At 38.8% G+C, this 22804-nt stretch overlaps 4 protein-coding genes across 6 annotated transcripts; 1 reads left to right on the forward strand and 3 right to left on the reverse strand.

Annotated features, from left to right (window-relative positions):
* Positions 1-1396: 1396 nt before the first annotated feature.
* LOC102193155 (hydroxysteroid 11-beta-dehydrogenase 1-like protein) lies at positions 1397-7045 on the reverse strand. 2 transcript variants are annotated; one of them, XM_005727121.1, is made up of 6 exons: positions 6827-7045; positions 4556-4686; positions 4210-4413; positions 4039-4132; positions 2060-2225; positions 1397-1971 (listed from the first exon to the last, which is right to left on the reverse strand). In XM_005727121.1, exons 1-6 carry the CDS (start codon positions 6909-6911, stop codon positions 1788-1790), a joined length of 864 nt encoding a protein of 287 aa, XP_005727178.1. In that variant the 5' UTR covers positions 6912-7045; the 3' UTR covers positions 1397-1787. The 2 variants fall into 2 exon arrangements, with proteins under 2 accessions (XP_005727178.1, XP_005727179.1); XM_005727122.1 differs by lacking the exon at positions 6827-7045 and adding an exon at positions 6596-6748.
* Positions 7046-7257: 212 nt separating this feature from the next.
* micos13 (mitochondrial contact site and cristae organizing system subunit 13) lies at positions 7258-9896 on the forward strand. Its single transcript, XM_005727124.1, has 4 exons — positions 7258-7431; positions 7821-7977; positions 9065-9122; positions 9372-9896. Exons 1-4 carry the CDS (start codon positions 7403-7405, stop codon positions 9467-9469), a joined length of 342 nt encoding a protein of 113 aa, XP_005727181.1. The 5' UTR covers positions 7258-7402; the 3' UTR covers positions 9470-9896.
* Positions 9897-9973: 77 nt separating this feature from the next.
* Positions 9974-14818, reverse strand: LOC102193625 (spindlin-1-like). Its single transcript, XM_005727123.1, has 5 exons — positions 14673-14818; positions 13980-14021; positions 13473-13720; positions 13137-13370; positions 9974-12170 (listed from the first exon to the last, which is right to left on the reverse strand). Exons 2-5 carry the CDS (start codon positions 13997-13999, stop codon positions 11965-11967), a joined length of 708 nt encoding a protein of 235 aa, XP_005727180.1. The 5' UTR covers positions 14000-14021; positions 14673-14818; the 3' UTR covers positions 9974-11964.
* A 1247-nt stretch (positions 14819-16065) lies between these two features.
* On the reverse strand, positions 16066-20364 carry LOC102194211 (mast cell protease 1A-like). Of its 2 annotated transcripts, none has more exons than XM_005727125.2 (6): positions 20290-20364; positions 17536-17595; positions 17238-17391; positions 16948-17077; positions 16551-16805; positions 16066-16450 (listed from the first exon to the last, which is right to left on the reverse strand). In XM_005727125.2, the coding sequence occupies exons 1-6, from the start codon at positions 20351-20353 to the stop codon at positions 16298-16300; spliced, it is 816 nt and encodes a 271-aa protein (XP_005727182.2). In that variant the 5' UTR covers positions 20354-20364; the 3' UTR covers positions 16066-16297. The 2 variants fall into 2 exon arrangements, with proteins under 2 accessions (XP_005727182.2, XP_013764777.1); XM_013909323.1 differs by having other exon boundaries at positions 17238-17403.
* Positions 20365-22804: the final 2440 nt, after the last annotated feature.

The raw sequence follows: 22804 nt of genomic DNA on the forward strand, positions 1-22804 counted from the left end.
TGGTTTAGTCATAAACCATCATCTGCCAGTACTGACATCATTACTCCAGTGCAGTCACCTTCTTGCCTGCCTTCTGTGAGCTAATCAGCCTTTTAAATCTCAGTGCTCTTTTGACTTTCTGCCTTTTACACTCTCATTGTGCAACCACTGAACCTAGCCATGTGGGAAAGCACAAGCCCATTACTGCCACCTAATGGACTGGAGTGTGGAGAGAAGAATTGCAGGGGGAAAAAATCAAAAACTATATTCTTTCCATCAATTTTATAATTTGAAGACACTGATATAACAGATTGCAAATTTTCTGTGTTTCCTTCCTTGTGCTGGTAAGCTACGGTGAAACTTTAGTTTTGGTCAATTTCTTTCAACCAGTCTCTGGATCTTTTGAATATGAATATTTTACATTAAAGTTGATCTATAAGTCTTGTACTATTATTCCTTGTGATATTCTTTTTGATTTTTCCTTTCAACTTGTGCTGCAGACTTGGATCAACAGACCACATAACAAGTATCATTAATCATTATTTTAAATAATATGGTTTATTTGAAGAGTTTCAGTCAGGTTTCAGAGCTTCAAATAGTTTTCTTCCTATTCAAAAGGGAGTTTTTCCTTCCCACTGTCACCAAGTGCTTGGTCAAAGGGGGTCATATGATTGTTTTATGTATTATTGTAGGGTCTACCTTACAATATAAAGTGCCTTATTGACTGTTGTTGTGATTTGGCGTAGTATAAATGACCTAGGTTTCGTTGTGCCTGTGGCTGTCAGTCAAAGCAGACAATTGCAATAGGAGGCTAACCTTTTTGTAGCTCCATAATTAAACACTAATAGTGGCATTGGGGTTAGCACACACAAGAAAAAATCTAAATTTAAAGTTATTAGGTCTTCATATCTTTAAGGTGCAGAACAAATATTTCACTGGCAAAAAAACCATTTTTTTCCATTTGCTTTTATGTGCATTATCATACCTCACATTATTTCACATTCTTGACTTTGTTTGCTTTGGGCTTCTCTATTGTGTCACCCAAGTAGCTTCCTGACTGCTCTTCTCCACTAAGCTGTACTGACCTGGAATATGCTAAACTGCATTTTATGGTAGAAAGATGTTTCTGTCAGACTATGGATGACTTATGTGGTTATGTTATGTGTTATTATGATCTACCTTCCCTTACCTTCATTAACTCAGTCACTGCCATTGACGTCTATAGACGTCAATGGCAGTGACTGAGTCAATGGGTTTAACTCATTCACTGCCAATGGCTGGCAGTGAATGAGTTAACCACAATTAACACCAACAAACATGTCAGGAGGAAGCTGGTTTATTGTTTTGTGTTCATTATCAGCAGCAACAGCAGCAACACGAAACGTATTCATTTATTTCATAACCAAATCTCATGTGAGGTATTGTGTCTGTGTGTGGGAGGGCTGAATGGAGGGGTGAGGTTGTCTTATCAGTAGTAAATCAGACTTTTTTCTTCTGAGTTTTCAAGTACTAGTGCAATAATGTTTGGACAGCAGTACTATTGACACAGACACTAATGTCTAAAATGTTAAAATAGTAGCCTAAAAAGTAAAATCCCAAGTCCTGAGCTTTTCTATCTGTATACATTTTATTACTGGACTGTTCTCAAAGAAATGATGAGAAAAGTGGAAACTGAAATATCAGAAATGTTCCCGCAAAACTGGGTGCATCAAAATGTCAAAGAGCTAGGCCAAAATCCAAATTAAATGTTGATATTTATAATTAGGAACATGTATAATTGTCCTTCAGTTGTGCTGAATAAATGCTCTTCATGGGATGTAGTTGTAGGAGTTCTGGATCATATAATCTGTGACAGAAGGAAACCAGTCTTTGGTGATAGCTATAAAGTATGTGAACCAAGGGTAGAAAAGCTCTGGCTGCCTTGTAGATCCCGTAATGATGATGTTCAATGCAGCATCTGTGGCGGGGTAGGCTGGTACATCAGTGACGCCCCTAGGATAGAGAAAATTCTTACACTTAATTCAAAAATATCTCAAAATGCACATTGTCAAATATTTCTGCATACATATATTTGACTAACCGGACTTTCTCCATAGCTGAGTCGGTATCAATGAGACCGAGTGTGCAGACAGAGATGGACACGTTGCTCTTCTTCATAGCCAGCTCATGATGAAGAGACCCAAAGAACCCGTTCAAGGCAAATTTGGTTGAGGAATATGGCGCCACAAAAGGAGAAGTTATTTTACCTGTGAAGCATCAACAACTGTTAGAGTAGGAGAAGCGTCTTCAGTAGCTTTCTTGGAGCTTTCAAACACTGTCAGAACTGGTTACGACGGGGAGTCAAAGTCCATTTTAAACGCATTAGAGAACTGCTCTTTTGCTCAAGCCTGTGTTTAATATTGCTCTTGTAATCGTCTGTTATTGTATATGATTCACAAGTTTCTATTCATTTGTCTGTACTGAATGTCAGTTGTTTGGTTTCTTCATTTGTTATATTGCTATGTGTTGTAACTTCTGTTGCCCCTTTGGCCATTTCAAATCTCTGAGCTCTGGAAGTCCAACTTTTCATCTTTTGGTCTAGTTTAGCTGTTCTCAAACTGTGTTAAGGGGCTCTGCTGAGGGGCCCAGCACCACTGCAGAAGGGAAGGTGGGCAGGTAATGAGCAGGAAAAAATAACCAACTTGATGAATATGAATTATGCAGGTAAAATACTTTTCTTAGAGTTTGCTGATTCTAATATACTGACCTTTAGTTCACTTTTCAACTTTGGTCACTTTTATTCTAACAAAGCTTCTTTCAACTGCTCCCTGAATCACAAACCACAATGGATGGTTTTGCATATTATTGGTAACGATTAATAAAAACTGCCTTACGAAAGTTTGAGAACCACTGGTCTAGCCAATTATTCTTTTTTTTTTTTATCGATTCTATATCATTTATTTCCTTCCACTTGGAAAGAACTTTGAAATTGAGGCGGCAACCCCTAACCCTACTCAAGTAAATATAAGCGTTTGGAAACTGTACTTCTTAAAGTACTTTTATTGCACCATGTTCATTCACTCATGAGCTGCTGTAACATGAATCAAATGGCTGAATTGCCACCTCAACATCCAGTCAAGTTCTGTAGAGTCTTGCTAATGACCTACTAATTTTATTCAGGTGTGTTGCAGCAGGGACACATTTAAAAATTTCAGGACAACAGCCCTCGAGGACTGGAGTTTGACAACTGTGCTCTAGGGGAATACCCAGGCATTCCCATGGTAGCCAATAGATCTAATTTCTCCTGTCATACTTGTCTGTGCCCTGAGGCCTCCTGCCAGTCTGACATGCCAGGAGAGGTCTATTTAAGAGTTCTACTTAAAGCACATTGTAAATGACTGAGGTCCTCACCCTATCTCTAAGAGTGAGCCCAAACACCCTGTGAAGGATACTTTTTTCAGCCACTTGTATCTGCAAATCTTATTCTTTTGGTCACTACCGCCAGCCCATATAAATAAACGAGCATAACAAGGTAGACTGACCAGGAAATCGCCAGCTTTGCTTCTGCGGTCAGCTTTGTGGTCACTTTCATGCTCTGGTGAGTATTCCTCAACTTCCTACCAAAACTTAGGCTCCTTCCCCATTAAACATGTCCCCACGTCCCTTACAGCAAAAAAGCCAACAACTAGACTATCAGTACTTGCGACTTTGACTGGCGCCCAATCCAGAAAACACTTTTCCTCTACAGATTCTCCTGCAGATAGTTGACCCATGGTACAATAGACCTTTTGGGCTCGTTTTAGTTGAGCTCCACAAGAATTTATGGCCCAGCCACCTGGTGCACACAAACAAGCTCCAGAGTGGCTTATCAACTCTTGTCATCATAATACATTAAGTTAATCTTAATTACTGTATTACCGTACTTATTTATCAGTTGCAGTAGAAAGTGCCTTTAAAAAATGTCAGTTTAATTGTATCTGGTGGGTGAAAGTATTAGGAGGTATATATGTGTACACACAATTTGTATCATCTGCATAAAAAAGTATAAAGTATAAAAATGCCGAAGAAAAATAAACCTACCTAAGAGCGATGAGACAACAACCAGCGATCCTTTATTTTGCTCAAGGGAGGGCAAAGCTTTCCAGGCCATCTGAATATAGCTGAAGAAATTGACCTTCACAAAGAAACATTCATGAATCAGCATAGTCTCTCCATTTCCTGTTTTGAATGACCATCAAAATACTCAGTTACCTTCATCAGCCATTTGGTGTGATCCACAACTCCCTTCCACATGTCGAAGGGGCTAGGCCCAATGTGATTGAGGACCAGGTAATCCAAACCTCCCAGCTTCTCCAGAGCATAATCCACCACTTTGTCAGGGTCAGCCTCATTCGCCATGTCTGCTGCTATATAAAAAGCTTTCTGGGCTCCTAAACTCAGACATTTTTCTACTACCTAAAGGCCAAAATTATTAAAAATGCACATGGTTAGTTAATTGAGAGAACTACAGAATGTGTCTATTCATAACTGTCACAAACCAACACAAGTAAATGGCAATCTATGAGCAGAATTTCAACAGTTTATTACGTAAACTGACCTGCTGTAAGACTTTCTCCCTCCTTGCTGTGATAACAATTTTGGCTCCAAAGCGGGCGTAATGATACGCCATTTGTTCACCAATACCTGTACTGGCCCCAGTCACCAGTACCCTAGCCCCTTTGAGAGAATCTGAAACAAAGGTTTACCGTATTCAACACGGAATGGAATTGTTTTAATACATGAAAGGTTAATAGAAACAACAAAAATATGTTATTTCTATTAGTCAACAATAAATAGAATAAATGACCACAGTAACTATGGCATACATTATTAATGTGTCTATGCATGCAGAAAAAGTTTTTAAGTGAACTTGATGACAATGAAATAGTTTCCCATATGGAAAAGATATATATAAATCTTATAAAGTTTGTATCTGTCTTGTGTGAAACTTGTACGAAAAGCATACAAGAGTGAAAACAGATATAAGATCCCTTGAAGAATTATATAATGAAACTTGTATGTTTTGGATACTTACTAAAACAATATATGAAAGTAATGAGAAAGTGGCCACTATTTCTTTTCCATATGGGTTAGTTTATCTAGAATCATTCTTTAGGCAGATATAAACCCTAAAAAGATAAGCTAATCTTAGCCCTCCATATATTGCTTCAGGTCAAAGGGCATTTGAAACTTTTCCATCTTGAGAAATTGCAAAATGCATACTCTTCATTTGGACTAGTAAAATGCTTGGATATTGTGTTTATTTATTTCACCAGAATTTCCATGCTGTATTTTGTTTTTGAAGGTCCCATATCACTTGTTTGTTGCTTTAATTCTTTGCCTGGTGCTATAAAGATTTAAATATCCTGCAGGTTTGAAAATTTTCACTCCCCATGCTGGAGAATGGAGCCATATGTCAGTACCGTTTTCCCCTCAAAGGTTTAGCTAAATGTGCTATCAACTGCATGTTCTCTCTCTCTTATTCCACTTCTTATTCCCATTAAGGGTTAGGGTTCATGAAGCAGACATTCAAACTGCATTTTATTACTAACCAACGCAAACACAAGGCATCTGAAACAAATTGTCCTGCGCTGTCGTACATTTGTGAAATATAGGCATTTAAGATTTTAAAAAATGTGGTATTTTATAAGGTTACAGTGTTGCAGAGTAGAGCACATGGGATATGCAAGTATACATAACACTAGTTCACTGACATGGACCGCATAATTTCATTGCTTGCGGAAAATTGACTCTACAGTGTGTTCTCAAAATGTGAATAAATGCTGGATTCTCTCTTTGGTAAGGCCTTGGTCACATGCGGAGAACAGATTATTATCAATTACTCGCTCACTTTGTACTGTTTCTAATACATTTCTTGAACAAATCATTAAATTGTTACTATTACCTTTCCAAATTGGCAGTAATACACACCCACACCATAAAACTGCCTTTTATTTGTTAATAATGTGGCATGTATTCTATTATTTCTATAATTCTAATATGAATTGTTGGTTTCATTTTTTCAGATTTTATGTATAATTTTGTTTTAAATAGCAAAGTCTGACCTGGCATTTTTACTCAGAATGCTGATATCTGCTGTTGTTTTTGTTGTTTTCCGGGCCTTCTGTACATTTTTTTTTTTCAAGAATGTAACTGGTAATTTAAACATTCCTGTGGTTTCTGGTTTTATAGCTCATGTTTTTGCTTTTTCAGCCTTTGATTCCATCACTAATTCTTTGAAACCCATATTGAACATGCAAATTGATTTCTTGGACTCAACTTCAGATCTTTTATCTCCTTAATCTGGCTACACCTGACCATAAAGCCTCAAATTATTGGCCCGGGTGCTTTTGAGCTTCAAAAATCAAATCAAAGTTGACTGCACATGTATTAGATGTCTATTAAAAACAGACTTCATATGTATAACAAACAATTAAAAAAACAAGAAAATCCGTCATGATTTAATTCATAATAATTAGGAAAAAAATGACGTAAAATATTGTAATTATGACTATAATAGTGAGGTGTTACGAGATACTAAGTTATAACTGTGACATAACCGAGTAGGCTAGCTAGGATTCCTTCACGTGAGTCTTACCTTTTTCATGTGAAACCTTCATTTTTAAGTTAATTAAATCCGTAAGCGTGACTCTATTTAGCTGTTTTCAACTTATACATTGCAAATGCATACCACGCATATGTATGGACCACTGTAGGTCCAACACCACCTAACACATTATTGTCTGCTGGACAAACCTGCATGCCTGCTGCAAGTTTGCAACTAAAAACAAACAAGTACTTTCTCACAATGACAAAGAACAGAGTTTACCAGCATCAAATCTGGGTGAAGTCCATTTGGCAGCCAGGAAAGCAACACATATACTAGCTAAAAGAATTTTTGTGACAGCGCCCATTATGGCAGTTTGGTAGCAACTGATCGGAAATGCTAAGCTTTAGAAGTTTCTGCCAACTTTCACAATCCCAGTTTGAGAAAACTAAGCGCATTTTATGCAGCCCACTATTTCTCCCCTCCTTCCACTTTGTAAGGGGCGGGGGTTGGTCAGATAGGTCTGCCCTCTTTCATGGACACAAATCATTTTTTTGTTATTTTAATACTTTTAAAAAAAATCTATTTTTTTTTTAATTCATCGAAGCGCCAAAATCTTTAATTTATTTGCCTATACATTTATAGTTTTAAAAAAAATCAAGGCTGACGAATCTGCGCCTCTGAAATTACATCCGCCCTTACTTTTGAAATAGCAACTTTATTTACACTACGCTGGTGCACACGGATCATCAAACAGGGTTGTCCTTCAGTGCAGCTAACCAGCTAGCCTGATCTACGGCTCATTGTTGGAGTTCTCGTAATAACAGCTTCTTAAAGGAGAATAGACCGCGCTGAACGATGGCGACGAGGATTTGGCCTGTTATGAAGTTAGTATTTTTATTTCAACTCCCGCGGTTCCCTATACTATTACTGCTCTAAATGCTCTTATTGGTAATTAAGCTAACTTAGGCTAAGCTAGCTGTCAGTCATACCAGGTCATTTTCAGTTGATTTCGTTTTAGCTCCAAGTTTAAGACTTAAAATATGCTTTTCTTTATGGAGTTAAACTTGGGCTGATATATTAACTCTCTGCAATGACGTGAGCTTATGTGGGCGATTGTAAATTTCCCAACTATTAACTGCTAACTTGGCATCAAAGAATAATTTGTTGTTTACTTTGATAACAACGACGTGTGTCTGTAGTTTCAGTTTGCCCTGTTGGGAAATTGGGGTATTTCAGATTAATTGCATTACTGCATCTGTTCTTTCATTTCCAGACTGGCCACCAAGGTGACCATTGCAGGAGGAGCTGTCTATGTTGCCTATGACTCTGGTCTCTTGGGGAACAGTGAACAGGGCTCAGAGGCTCTGCGTAAGGCCAAAGCAGTAATCCCACCTGCCATGGAGGAATGGATGAAGTACTTTGGTGTGGAGGTAGAAGATGCACGTTCTAAACAACTAGGTCTTCCTGGATCAGTGCCACTAGGCCTAATACAACAGAAAGTAAAATGGTTTTATAAAGTCGTTGCATTAAATGGATCAGTGCTGCAGACAGCAAATTTGATGACTCGTACCATAAATGGAGCAGGTTGTGGTCTAGATTAGAGATCGTCAGGTTGAAAATATAGTCAATAGCAATTCTTCAGATTTTCCTGTGCCTTAAGTCTGGTAACTGAGACTTACCAGATTTAGGACTGAGACTTTATTAAAGTAAATATCTTTTCCAGCATTGCTGACCAAAGTGCTTAAAGTGCTCATGCTCTTTTAATACTACTGGACTGGCTGTTTCTTCCCACACACACTCACACCACTCCTTTAGCTTCAACACTGCTGTTGCTTTATATCTGTATTATTTAATCTTTTCAAATGTTTCAGATATCATAGTTGTAGCTTTGTAAGATCCGCCCATGTCTTTGACTGGTCGACTGCTGCCTACATCTATCTGAATACACTCCCAGCTAGATTGTTAAACTCTGGCTTGGCTTAGTCGATAAACACCTTTGTAATTCTGCTTATCTTGGTTCTCAGTGTTATTTTAATTGAAGTCAGATAATGGAAAGATATCCAGGGAATGCTGAAATTGCTTCATAGTACAGGTCCTAGTTCTGCTGACAAACCAGTTCAGGTGATTTAAAAAAAAAAACATAAAAAAGAACAAGAGTATTTATCCATTTCTTACTTATGATTTTATTCACAAACTCCAACAAGCAATTTTTCACTTGAAACAGTGTATAAGTGCATCTGCTCTTCATGATTTTACTTTAAAACTTGATTTGTTTATTTATTCATTAATTTTTTTTATTACTGTTTTGCACTGGACAGAATAGTAGTCGTATTGTCCAATTATAATAAACACTTTTAAAAATGTATTTACTTATTTAAACTTTTTATCTTTTTCTAAAACAGACCTAAGATAAATTAGACCTTACAAGGAGTGTTTTCACCTATACTAATAGAAAGTCTGTATACCAGCTCCAATATGTTGTTAACAGAAAATAATGCACCCTATCCCTCTTGTCAGGCTCAGCTTCCAACCATACCTAAGATTGAGTTCTCTCCTGTTGACGCGTGGAATTCTGGTAAGAATTCAATTATTTGTTCCTTTTTTTAAAAAGCAAGGGTAAAAATTTACTGTGGTCTCAAGTTTGGCACAGACTTTCTTTTGTGTATTTCACTTGTTACATGCAGTAATAGTTTTAAAATTGTTTGGAGGCAGTAGTCTGTTTTAATATAATCTTGGTATTGGTATTACTTTTGGTCTAGATCCTATATTGACCCTGATTTTTCACTATCTAAAACCTAAACTTCTCTTTTTTCTTTTGTTGCAGGCGTACAGTGGACGATTTCAAATCTTTCTGAGGCCCCGACAAAAGCCACTGAATACACAAGTCAGGGGTTGCAGTACTTGAAGGACCTCACAAAGTGAACATGAACTCTCTGGACAGCCTCACATTATCAGTCCTTTTGACTTTTGCACTTCAGAATGACATTACTTCTTCAAATGTTGAACCCTGCCATAAGAATGAAGCAACACACAACATCAAAGAAAACTGCTAGATTAAAAGATTAAAAGCAAGGCGGCTACTCTGCTGAATGGGTACGGTGGTTTTCTAACTGATAGTGGCCTTTGATGGGAGATGTACATAATGGGAAGGAAATTTTATTTTTAAGAAGGCAATCTTTCATTTTGTGTATACCTCAAAATTGTGTATACCAAATAGTTGCTATCGGCACTGTCCAGCAGAGAGTGTTATTCTGCCCTCACCTTGCCCAAAAAATGTTAAGAATATCTGTGTGTGTGTATATATATATGCAATTTCACTATTTGTGAGCAATATATCAATCTTCAAACATCTTGTCTCATCTTTAGTTTGATCTATCAAGTCATATCACATATAGTGCTCGGTCGACAAAAAGTGTAAGACCATACAAATGTGCAAAAATCTTTATTAATCATGACAATAATAATGACACAGTTCACTGTTGATTCTGCTACAACTTGAAAAGAGGGGGAGATGACCTAAAGCGTGAGGAAGAGCACACGCAGCCATTTATGATCGGTTGACTCCACTGTACACGATGCAGACACACTCCACAGCACCGCGAGCGGCGATGTTTAGTGTCAACTTTTTTTTTTTTATCTAAATGTAAGAAAACATTACCCATTCTGCCACGTGTTATCACTTCTTCACATCCAAATAAAGTTTATAAACCTTGAGGCACTGATCAGATATGATGCATGCAGAAAAAAAAAAAGCAAAGGCTGAAAAGACTGAGGCCAGTTCAGCAACTACAACACGGTAACAAAAGCGAGATGACGTCCACGTGGCAAGCGAAGAGCCTTAGCTTCCCAAACATTGATTATGCCTAATCTTAAAATAAATTTCTGATCCCAGTGAAGCTCTTCATTGAATTTTTCTTTAAGTTTAGGACTATGTTTAATCCATGAGTGGGAAACTGGCTGCTCGTATTTGCAAGACTGAGTTCCAAAGGGAGGAGTCGAGATTAGTCACTGAACAAATCAGTTGATTACAATCTTTAAATATTCATATTTTAATTAATGTACATTACTTTTTCACAAGAAGCTGGTGTGGCGTTTTAATGAGATACTCTTAATAAACTGAAGTAATCACAACAGGCAACATTACAAGTAATTTTACACAAGTTTCGTAGATTAAATACTGTCATTATGTACTGTAGCTATTTTTTTTTCTTTTACATGCGTGTATCTTAAAGCGAAATTCTGCCACATTAGCATTTAAGGAAACACCGTTTGGGGGAAACTATTAAAGTGTACCATTACCTAAATATGTAAACTTTATACAATAAAGTGCTCCCCACAATGTCAACAGTGAGATTATACAACCAATGATAATGTGCATTATGTTTGACGAACTTTTTCAAACTGCATTAAGAGCACACACACATCACTAATACAAATTGATAGTTTTAAAACTTTGCTCCAGCTGTCAGTGTTGCCACTTTGAAATGAGGACCAAATAGCAGCCTCCCTGGGCAAAGATTCATTAAGAGCACAGTCAGAGAAATGGTAAGTACAGTATTGCAAAATGATAAGCCGGAAGGCACTTTATGATATCAGTGGGATCAAATTCATCAGCAAATTTAGTACTTTAATTACCAGCACAAACATGATACTTGTACTCTTGATGTTAGGATTTAGGGCCTGTGCAGAAACCTTCCTTCAAGGTCATGTTCAGCACGAATGGCATATGCAGCGTGCAGCCACTTCATCCAGCTATGAAAGCTGCAATACTTCGCGTGGTGCAAAGGTGCAGGAATATGTTGGCTTTTAAAAAGAATTGGCCTCAATTAAGATGGTTTTACAATGCAACTTCCATTTATCTCTTCTGGTATTAAGTTAATTTGATATTCTTTGATGAACACACACACACACACACACATTTGCATCTGCCCATTTCTTTTAATAACTACCTCAGTGGAAAACACCTAGTCCATAGGTGTGTGTCAACACGTATCGTCAATTTAGATAAGCCAACATAAAGTGCCCTTTGAAAGGAGATATTAAGCAGCTTCGTTAGTCACTGGAATTTAATTAAGAGGAGCACTTTTGGGGACAGACGTGAAAGTGCTGCACAAATGTTGTGCAGTGCAATCTTTGACTTTGTCCAGACTTTAAAGTTGTATTTAAAGTAGAGCAGCAACAACAAAACAAAAACTTTCTCTCTGCAAAACAGCCAAGCATAGCAGTGCTACAGTTATGCTGTGCATACAAATAAAAAAAAGAAAAAAAGAAATAAAAAGAGATTGCACTGACTTCTGAACAATAAAGCATGTCAGCTATTTAACCCTGTCTAGGCTTTGAATAACAGATTGTAGCAATGAGTGGAACAGTAGCAGGTGGAGAGATGTCGGGGAATTAGATAAAAGTGTCCACTATCTCTAGGTGGTTTTGACAAGGTCATAGACATGAATATGAAAGTCATCGTCATATTTGATGTAGTAGACAGAGGGCTTGGCCGGGACCTGGTAGATGACCAGGCCTGTTCTTTTCACACCCTTGTCAGTAACGTACTCCACTTGTTTCCCAACGAGACTCTCCGTCTCTTCTCCTGGCTTCCTGTCTGCAGGCAACAGGTGCTTGTTTTCTGCGGAGAGAGGTTAATCATTACAACACCAAGATTATAATTACAGAAGAGATGAAGAGTAAAATAAAATCCTGCTGCTGGTGAAAGCTGTTGATAAAAAGAAAAAAATAATGGGGTCATTGTCATAATTTTCACAAATTAAAAAAAAACTTACTTTGTTTTTATACTTGGCTTTTTATACTCGTACTATAAAGGTCAAAGCATTTTGCATAAAGATCTCTCTATTTGCATTAAACTTCACTTGAAGTTAACCTATCTCTGACAAATCAGATGTGGAAATTTCTTCACATGCTGGAAATGGTCATTTAGTGATACTATTATTCAATCCTTGGGCTTTATTTACACAGCATGGCAACTATATTAGGTATCTGTAATACTCAAATTTAACTCAAAATACTTTATTTTAAGGGAAATAAAGTAGGGAAATGCTGCTCACTTCCTTCAAAACGCGTCATTCTGCCAGAGTGCTTCTGTAAGTAAATAATAATGGATTGCATTTATATAGCGCTTTACAATTCCACTATTCATTCACTCTCACATTCACACACTGGTAAGGCAAACCACAGTTGTAGCCACAGTTGCCCTGGGGCAGACTGACAGAAGCGAGGCTGCCGTATCGCGCCATCAGCACCAGTAGGAGGTAGGGTGAAGTGTCTTGCCCAAGGACACAACAACCAGGACGGACGGAGCTGGGGATTGAACCGGCAACCTTCCGGTTACAAGACGAGCTTCCCAACCCCGTGAACCATGGTTGCCCCAAATACGACTGATTAGATGATGAACACAGACACCGATCATGTTTGTTTTTTTTAGCTCACATGGTATTCATGCCCAACAGAAGAAAAATGTATCAAATAATCTTCAAAGTGTAAAATTGATTTGTATACATAAAATGGGCCCAGTTTAACTCATTCCTAATGCCATAGGACAAAAGTGTTTACAATTTTTTACAGAAATTAGCAATACCTGCTTCAGGCAGAATCCTGAGGTCTCCTTCAGCATAGTCGTCCCACAGCTGGTACATATAAAGAACGGGGTCCTTTTCATAAGTAATATAATACCAGTTGGTCATAACTGGTGCTTTGGAGAGGACCATGCCTCTCCACTCATTCTTCTCTCCATCTTCCTTTTCAAATAAATGCTCCACCGCTTTGCCAACCAACTCCTCTGCCCCTGGAGGTGTCTTGACTTTATTGTTTACTGTGGAGACAGAAGCATGAAAGAGAACAATACAGACCCAGCAGACCCAGCTGTAACTCTAGAATCTGAAGTATGAACTGATCAAGGCAGACGCTGACTTACCAACTTTTTCTGACAACACTTGTAGGTTGGACACTCTCTCATCCTTGAACAGCTCAATGCCATAGACACAGTCAAAGCCATCGTATTTCACCATGAAGAGGGAAGGATTTACACAAACTCTGTCAAGTACTGTGCCCTTCCATTTGCTCTGATTCCCCCTCTCACGCCAGTTATGCTGAATGCGGACTCCCAGAATGTAGTTGGGGTCTGGGGTTACTGCGTCACTCAGTTCCCCACTGCTCCGTTTTCTGGTAGAAACAAGACGAAGATGCAAGTCTGTGAGCCTGAGCCTTACACACAGGTCCAACAACCTAACCTAATTTGCTCTTTTAAAAATGCACCCGAGTCAAAATACAGTATGACCTTTGTCACATTTCTCAGCTATTTGTTCATTTCTGTGGCTTCCACGTGATTAAAACACTTGGGGGGTTTCTTGCAGTGACTTCTTTGTGACAACGACGGCACAATGTGACATCAAATACATACAGCAGACGCAGATCGACATACCTGCCCCTTTTCTTGGACATGCCTCCAGAAATGCAAAGGTTACTAATTAAGAGAAAGACAGGACAATTAGTTTGGCTGCCAAACTGACAAGCACATGTATGATGATTATACAGTAAGAGATGCCACACACACATATATTTATGAAACAGATGCTGCCTGTTCAACAGACGGACAAGTCCTCGAGCCAATGAATTTGCATGACGGAATAACTTCCTGGGTATTTATTGACACAACATTACCATAGAGGTCACTGTATACTAAGACAAGACTGTGTGTGTTATAGCTGACACCAAGCCTCCCCTCATCTTAGGATCACAAAGTCTTAACAAAACCGACTGACAACTTTGAGAAAAGCCGTTTCACTGCTATGTGCGAAATTACAGGATTTAATGTTAGAAGGTTACAGTGTGGCGCAAAGGACTCACCAAGTTACACATAAAAGCTGACTGGCAAGGCCATTAGACCCTTTACGTCACATGTACCCTACCTGTCCTGGACTAAAGCCAGCACACAGCCTCTGTAGGTTATCGGAAACAGTCTTAGCTCTACCTCAATGCAGATGTTACTGTAGGTAAGTGTAGGCGGACACATACATCCAGCACACTCTTCGTTGTCTCTAATGGCAGCTAGCAAACACAGCTAAAAACTGTGTGTTTACAGCCTTGTTCTCTATGTGGAACATATTTTCATTACCTTTAAGCAGATTTCATATCAGCATTGTGCAGTTCGTCTGGCAGAGAAATGTTGCCACACACCAACCCGCCTATGTAAAATCTCGCGAAACCTGTGGGAAAGGGAAAAGAGGGGGGAGAAGACTCTATATCCCGTCAAGCCGTGAGTCACCAGAGCCGTAGAGAAGAATGAGAGCAGGGCGCGGGGAGTGATGGGAAATGATGTTTTGGTTTCCGCGAAACTGACTTTTTTTTTTTTTTTACACAAAACATAAACAGTTTCAGACAGTGATTCGTGAATACTGTCAGCTCGTGTGTTTTAGAAATATGAGAAATAAAGCGGCTAAGTCTTTGGTACATGGGCAAGATGACAAGATAGCTACACAACACAGCCAACAAGCAGGAAAAATGAGGTCAGAATTTTCTATGACGCAGGAGTTGCCTATGGTTTCAATTAAAGGGACAGACGGTATTTGTTTTAGTTTTTTGGCGTCACTGTTTGAGCTGTGAGAGCGTTTAGTTTGTAAAATTAGAATATTACTCTAAAACATGGGAATTTAAAGCTTACAACAATACTTTATAACAATAAGGAAGCTGTTTTTATTAGATGGACTTAAAATATTGTAAAAATAAATGTGCCGGCTTAGAATTAGGAGTTAATAGGTGTGGACAAATATTAGACACATGACAAGGACACTTGCATAGTGTGACCTTCATGTTTTGGGCTGCCTTAATCATCTGAATCAATCTTAGCAATCTTAATCTTATTTTAACATATGCACAGAGCAAGTAACATATATTCAGTATGATGTTATATAAGCTTTGTAGTGTTTCCCATAAAGCCATTACTAGCTGCTCTCCCCCTAAAGGTATGTTAGAGTACTGCAGTTGTTGTTGGGGGGTTTTTGGTTTGTTTATTTGATTTTTCAATATATTTTTTAAAAGTCAGTCAAGCATAATTTCAAAAACACATTTTAAAAAGTAAAAACTGGAGGTTAATTAAAAAATAGTATCCAATAAAATATTCTAGAGAGGAACAAATATAGTCAGGCTCAGTGTGGAGTGAGTTTTCAATATTTAACAGCAGAGACAAAAATGTTATATGGTTGAAATGCAGCAGTTATGAAGATGACAGTGTTGGAGGCCTTCTTTTTTTGTAATACCTAAAAAAAACCAAACAAACAAACAACCGGAACAGGATGCAGCTGCCTCCCTGTGACTGAGAATGACAAAGATATTCAGTGAGCCTGTGCTTCTTGCTAAATATTTTAACTCTTCCGTGAGGTATCATTATACTAGTATCACTGCATGATGAGGAAAATGATTTGCATGAATTGAGTGTTTCAATATTTAGTGTAATGTTCGGTACGCCATCCAGCTTTTTTGAAATAAATAAATAAAACCACAATGTACAATAACTCTCGAGCAAAAGTATTTTATTTTAGATTGTGCTCTTATTTGAAACACATTGAAGTGCACCAACAGCAAAGAAGAAGAGAAAAGCATGCATGAACCTTTCCTAACCCATCTGAAAGGCACACCTAAAGCAAATAGATATCTGTGATGAGTGCAGAATTACAAAAATCAAGGCTACAGCACCATAATCCAATCAAGCGTTGCGACACATTATCAGTTAGTCTAACTGGCCTAATTGTCATTCAACACCCTTTGAATCCATGCCCGGAAAGAAGATATGCGTGTATAGACATCGGGGGTTTGGGGGTCTCCACATCGCCTCCCAGAGAAAGAGATAACACCTGCTGCATCTCCATCGCACACCAGCGGCCCACCTGAGTCTCCCTTGAAAAGAAATGATAAAGTACACTTAAGTACACTTACGCTTTGTTTAAAATACAGGTTTTTCAGGTTTTCCCAGTACTCAGACACTTTAATCTCTTACTGAGCAGAAGCCTTGAAGGCTGTGGGAGCCCACACCGCAAACCATCGACTGTGTGATGGGAACTTGTCCCCATCTCCTTTTGCATATCATTTGTGGCAGAGTGGTGACGTTGACTTCCTGAAGCGTTTTTGGTAAGGTGTTGTTATCGCCTATATCTCCCCAGCCTGCTGTGATGCACTGGCTGATTTGATTCAGCCTGCCAGGTTTCAGAGAGATCACCTGAACTGCTTGAGACACTTGGGCACTCCGGTTCAGCTGAGAAGGAGATCAACAACAGGAAAAATACTTTAAAAAGCTGAACGGTGTTAGTATTTGCATAACCTTAACATCACAAGTTATGTTTCTGTACAAATTAGAAATGATCATGATCATGTTAGCAGACAGCTGTTGTTCTCACCTTGAGGAGCATGATATCATTTTTGTGTCCATCATAGCCTGGATGCGGAAAAGATTTGACCACAAGGAACTGCTGCTTCGTTGGCTCAGTACCTGTCAGGGAATCAACTCCCAGCACGACTGTGGGTATTCTGCAAATTGCAGCAACATTTATTATGTTATCAAGAATCCAAAGTTAATAATTTTTCTTCCATAACGAAGAAACCTATTATGATATTGAGAAAAACTGATAGAGGGGTTTTTTGTCAGTTCTGCAAATGCTGCCGATTAAAGCAAACACTGAATTCGTACCCACGTGTCTCACAATGTGCTGCTGTGAGTATAAAGTCCTCTCTCACTAGTGCTCCTCCACACAAATGGCGGCCTTGAAGTTGCACTGAGGCCATGTAGGGGAGTGAGTGGGGGGCAGCGTCTCGGCCTCCAATAATCCGAGAACCATCAGCTCCTGAAACACAAACTAATACGCCATTTGTTTATAGCAGTCCAGGACAATATGTAATTAGTAGTAGGATAGGTAGCAAATAAAAATATGCACAGTGTTTGTCAGATTTTAGATTTTTTTTTTTATCATAAAGACATGAAAGCTTACCACTGAGGACAAACAGCAGAAGGAAGAATCTGGCTACCATGGTCACTGGTGAAATCCGCACTAAAGTTTAGGGAAGCAAATGTCTCTTTTCATGTTCTTTTGTATTGCTTAAGTGTGTTTGCTAACATGCTGTAAGGTGTCTTGTAAAGGTCTTGGTAAAAATTACAAAACAAGGTTTCATAATTGATGTTAACGGGCAGTGGTATTTAAGCTGTAACTAGATGCACACAATGCTCAGGAAATTTAGTTGTTCATAATTGTTCCTCCCTAATTCTAGTTTGCAGTTAACTACAAGTACTAGAGGTGGACGGATCGATTCAAGTATCGACAGCATCGATACCAACACTAGTATTGGTATCGAAATTCAGCGTGTAGCCCGCTGAACTCTGTTAATTATTTCTTTGGAAAAAATAAACCTCAAACATGCACTGTGAAAAATGTCAGAATCTTTTTGTGTGCGTTAGAGAAAGAAAAATGTAGATTCCAGGTCTCCAAAAACCCAGTTTTAAAACACATGAAAAGCTCAAAGGTGTGTTTTGTTGTGTTAACTAGTTATTGTGGAAAGTAAAAAATCACACTTATATAGTGATGATGAAAATGTGTTCAGAATTTGCAAATTGAGAATTCATCTCATTAATCAACTTCAGCAATACTGGCTCTGTATTTACTTGTTATCAGATCGATACTAAAATTTGTAGTATGGCGCAGCACTACTGTGAATGAGGGAAAGTGTGAATGTTGGACATTTTTGTTGGAATGTCCAGGCAATGTTAAATGACAAGATATACGTGTTCAAATAGCATCAATTAACACACAACTTCAGATTTTGTATTTCTATATGATAATATTCATGACTAAACAATAAGAACAAGTACTCTGATGTTGTCTGAGTTTTTGTGCAACATATCGGTATCTGATCAGTGTCGTCAAGACCACCCTGAATTTTACTTGGTATCGGATCGGAAAGGAAATCAGTGGTATCGCACATCACTAATAAGTCTGTGTTCGAGTGTTTGTAGTTACGGGTAATATGGGATACTTACACTTCCCCTTTTGTGTGTTGAAAAGAGTGCTCTTAAGAAACGCTGCGATTTTGTATAGCACAATATACCACACCCCAAGAATACTTCTGCTTTAACCTAAAACTGGGTTTCTTGCTGCATGCATAAGATTTTAAATTTTAGATGCATGCTCCCGAAAAACTGTAGGAAACTGATTAATGCACTTCCTGTGATTTTGCATTTATAGAATCAGAAATGTGATGTTTGAGAAATGGCAGGAAGAGAGAATATCCCTTTAGTAACAGTAACAACATGTTTGTGGTGAGCTCAACTGAACACCGACAAAAAGTTCTTTATTGTTGGTTCATTAAATAAAAAAAATAAAGCTCCAAATCAAAATTGAACTTTGAGAAAACTTAATAATAAATACAGCAACTCTAAGTTTGGTTTTATTTTTGCATCTTGTTAAACAGCTGAGAAAAAACAAGAATTACATTAACAACAGGTGCACTAGAGGTGGCAACAATGAGACAATTCCCAAAACAGGAATAGTTTTACAGCTGATTCGCATTTGTTCCATCCTCACCTTTTTAATTTTGCATGCGTCTTGGGTCAGTATGCATATGGATCTCTGATTCATGAAGTGAATCAGATATTCTATCAGACTGTACTGTCTGTGTAATGTGCACTGGGTACTAATTGCACTGGTAACTGTACCATAAATATTACAACAGACCATAGCCTCAGACTTTGTGCCTCACAAGCCACCTTGAACTCACAGATAAGCTTTTAAGTAATAAGCAAGCTGTATCTATTCATCAGTAAGTCTGTTTGACAAGCAGAAATTTGGGCTGGTGATAATGAAAATGACGTACTGCACTGGTGCAAATGTGTTTAAGAACTGCTGGACAGGTCGCTATCATAGAGAGACAAACAACCATTTGCACTTCAACACCTTTGAGTAATTTAGAATAACCAGTTACCCTTACAACTGCATTACTTTTAACTGTGGAGGAAACCTGAGTACGCAGAGAGAACCCACTGCAAACTTTGCCACATTGTGGATTTGAACCCAGGATCTTCTTGCTCTGAGGCAACAGCACGAACCAACATGGCATTAATCTGTCAATACAGACTTAACAAAAGTAGGAAAGCTATGCTTGGTGATGCTTTATGTCGTTGTCCTTGACAAGTTAAACCATAAGAAATAGTAACAGCATACACGTGGTGTGGTTGTCTGCCTCTTGTAACCCCAGTGATTTTCCTGTGGTTTGACATCTAATGTGATCTTGTGAATTTCGTGAGTCGACTCAAAAAATGAAATTGGGTGGTTGTTACATGCGCAAGATCCAAACTTGTAATTTGAACTAAATAATTCCATGTTTCTATGGTGAACGTAATTAAATCATGTAGCATCTGCATGAAATTCAGCAACTTAATTTGTTCTTGTTGAAATGACATGATACAATCCAGTAAGAGTGGCTGGATCCAGGCAACTAACCACTCTTACTAGATTGTATGAAATCTGTTTTAATGACATGAATCAGAGATCGAAGCAGTAGGTCGTCCGTTTAGCTCACTGGTTTGGCAGTGAACCATGTGTCACATGACTGAAATCGAGCAGAGCTTTGCTGCGCATCTTTCCCTGCCTTCTACTCATGTTCCTGTCTAATCTTCACTGCTTCACTATCCAATAAAGGCAAAGAATTATCTTTAGGAAAGAGACTTAAGCAGAAGATGTTTGATTACTCACTCGTCAAAACAGTGTGAGGCAGTGACCACGAAGTTATTAGTGATGAGAAACCCTCCACACACATGACCGCCGTTGTTTTGCACAGAGACCATATACAGTGGGGCAAAAAAGTATTTAGTCAGCCACCGATTGTGCAAGTTCCCCCACTTAAAATGATGACAGAGGTCAGTAATTTGCACCAGAGGTACACTTCAACTGTGAGAGACAGAATGTGAAAAAAAAAGAACAACCCATGAATCCACATGGTAGGATTTGTAAAGAATTTATTTGTAAATCAGGGTGGAAAATAAGTATTTGGTCAATAACAAAAATACAACTCAATACTTTGTAACATAATCTTTGTTGGCAATAACAGAGGTCAAACGTTTACTATAGGTCTTTACCAGGTTTGCACACACAGTAGCTGGTATTTTGGCCCATTCCTCCATGCAGATCTTCTCGAGAGCAGTGATGTTTTGGGGCTGTCGCCGAGCAACACAGACTTTCAACTCCCGCCACAGATTTTCTATGGGGTTGAGGTCTGGAGACTGGCTAGGCCACTCCAGGACTTTCAAATGCTTCTTACGGAGCCACTCCTTTGTTGCCCGGGCGGTGTGTTTTGGATCATTGTCATGTTGGAAGACCCAGCCTGGTTTCATCTTCAAAGTTCTCACTGATGGAAGGAGGTTTTGGCTCAAAATCTCACGATACATGGCCCCATTCATTCTGTCCTTAACACGGATCAGTCGTCCTGTCCCCTTGGCAGAAAAACAGCCCCATAGCATGATGTTTCCACCCCCATGCTTCACAGTAGGTATGGTGTTCTTGGGATGCAACTCAGTATTCTTCTTCCTCCAAACACGACGAGTTGACTTTATACCAAAAAGTTCTACTTTGGTTTCATCTGACCACATGACATTCTCCCAATCCTCTGCTGTATCATCCATGTGCTCTCTGGCAAACTTCAGACGGGCCTGGACATGCACTGGCTTCAGCAGCGGAACACGTCTGGCACTGCGGGATTTGATTCCCTGCCGTTGTAGTGTGTTACTGATGGTGACCTTTGTTACTTTAGTTCCAGCTCTCTGCAGGTCATTCACCAGGTCCCCCCGTGTGGTTCTGGGATCTTTGCTCACCGTTCTCATGATCATTTTGACCCCACGGGATGAGATCTTGCGTGGAGCCCCAGATCGAGGGAGATTATCAGTGGTCTTGTATGTCTTCCATTTTCTGATGATTGCTCCCACAGTTGGTTTTTTCACACCAAGCTGCTTGCCTATTGTAGATTCACTCTTCCCAGTCTGGTGCAGGTCTACAATACTTTTCCTGGTGTCCTTCGAAAGCTCTTTGGTCTTGGCCATGGCGGAGTTTGGAGTCTGACTGTTTGAGGCTGTGGACAGGTGTCTTTTATACAGATGATGAGTTCAAACAGGTGCCATTCATACAGGTAACGAGTGGGGGACAGAAAAGCTTCTTACAGAAGACGTTACAGGTCTGTGAGAGCCAGAGATTTTCCTTGTTTGAGGTGACCAAATACTTACTTTCCACCCTAATTTACAAATAAATTCTTTACAAATCCTACCATGTGGATTCATGGATTTTTTTTTCACATTCTGTCTCTCACAGTTGAAGTGTACCTCTGGTGCAAATTACTGACCTCTGTCATCATTTTAAGTGGGGGAACTTGCACAATCGGTGGCTGACTAAATACTTTTTTGCCCCACTGCATCGCATCGAACTCTCCGGTGCTTTTCCTCCATGTATGATCCCACCCCCATGCACTGAATAAAGTAAAAGGAAAAAAGGAAAATTAAATGGATGCCTCATTAAATGGTTGAAGAAGAATAACAAAAACTTGTGATTCTTACCAAGTTGTCCAAAGCAGGTCAGAACAAGGAGGAGGAGACATTTCTGCAGACCGAACATGATGCAAGCCTTTGTTTGTAGTGTAGGAGTCTCAGGTTCAGCCTGTAATAGAGCAGTTTCCTTTTGGCAAGTATGATTATCATCTGTCATTTTTTGCCTTTTGACCACGTCCTTTGCTACGTCTATGTTTGCATATTTGAAACTTGTGTTATCTTTGCATGGTCTTGCTTATCATAAGTACAGTGCATCATCAGTCAGCAACACACTGCTTTGCACACAGAAATAAAAATCTTCACAAAAGCCTTTCACATTATTTTACAAATTATTTATCCTTTTTGCTGATAGAAACCTGCAGTCATTTGATGTATTTTTCAACAAGTCTCACATTTATCTACTGAGGAATCCCTGACCATTCTACTTTTGGCAGATCTCCCAAGGTTTCTCACATTTATGGTCTTCTGGCATGGATCTTGATGTTCAGCTCACCCCACAGATTCTAAAGTCAGGGCGTTGTGCAGGCCAGTCAGTAACATTCCTTTTGGTATTTTGAAAGCAGTTCTTTACGGGCTCAAATTGTGGTCATAAATATTTTGTACTTGTAAATCAGGATTTGTATGTGTAAAAGGAATTTGTGTGTGTGCAAAAAAGATTTGTGTGTGGACTTAGCTGA

This window comes from Pundamilia nyererei, unplaced genomic scaffold, assembly GCF_000239375.1.
Source record: "Pundamilia nyererei isolate P.nyererei 1_Seehausen unplaced genomic scaffold, PunNye1.0 scaffold00023, whole genome shotgun sequence".
Classification (NCBI taxonomy): Eukaryota; Metazoa; Chordata; class Actinopteri; order Cichliformes; family Cichlidae; genus Pundamilia; species Pundamilia nyererei.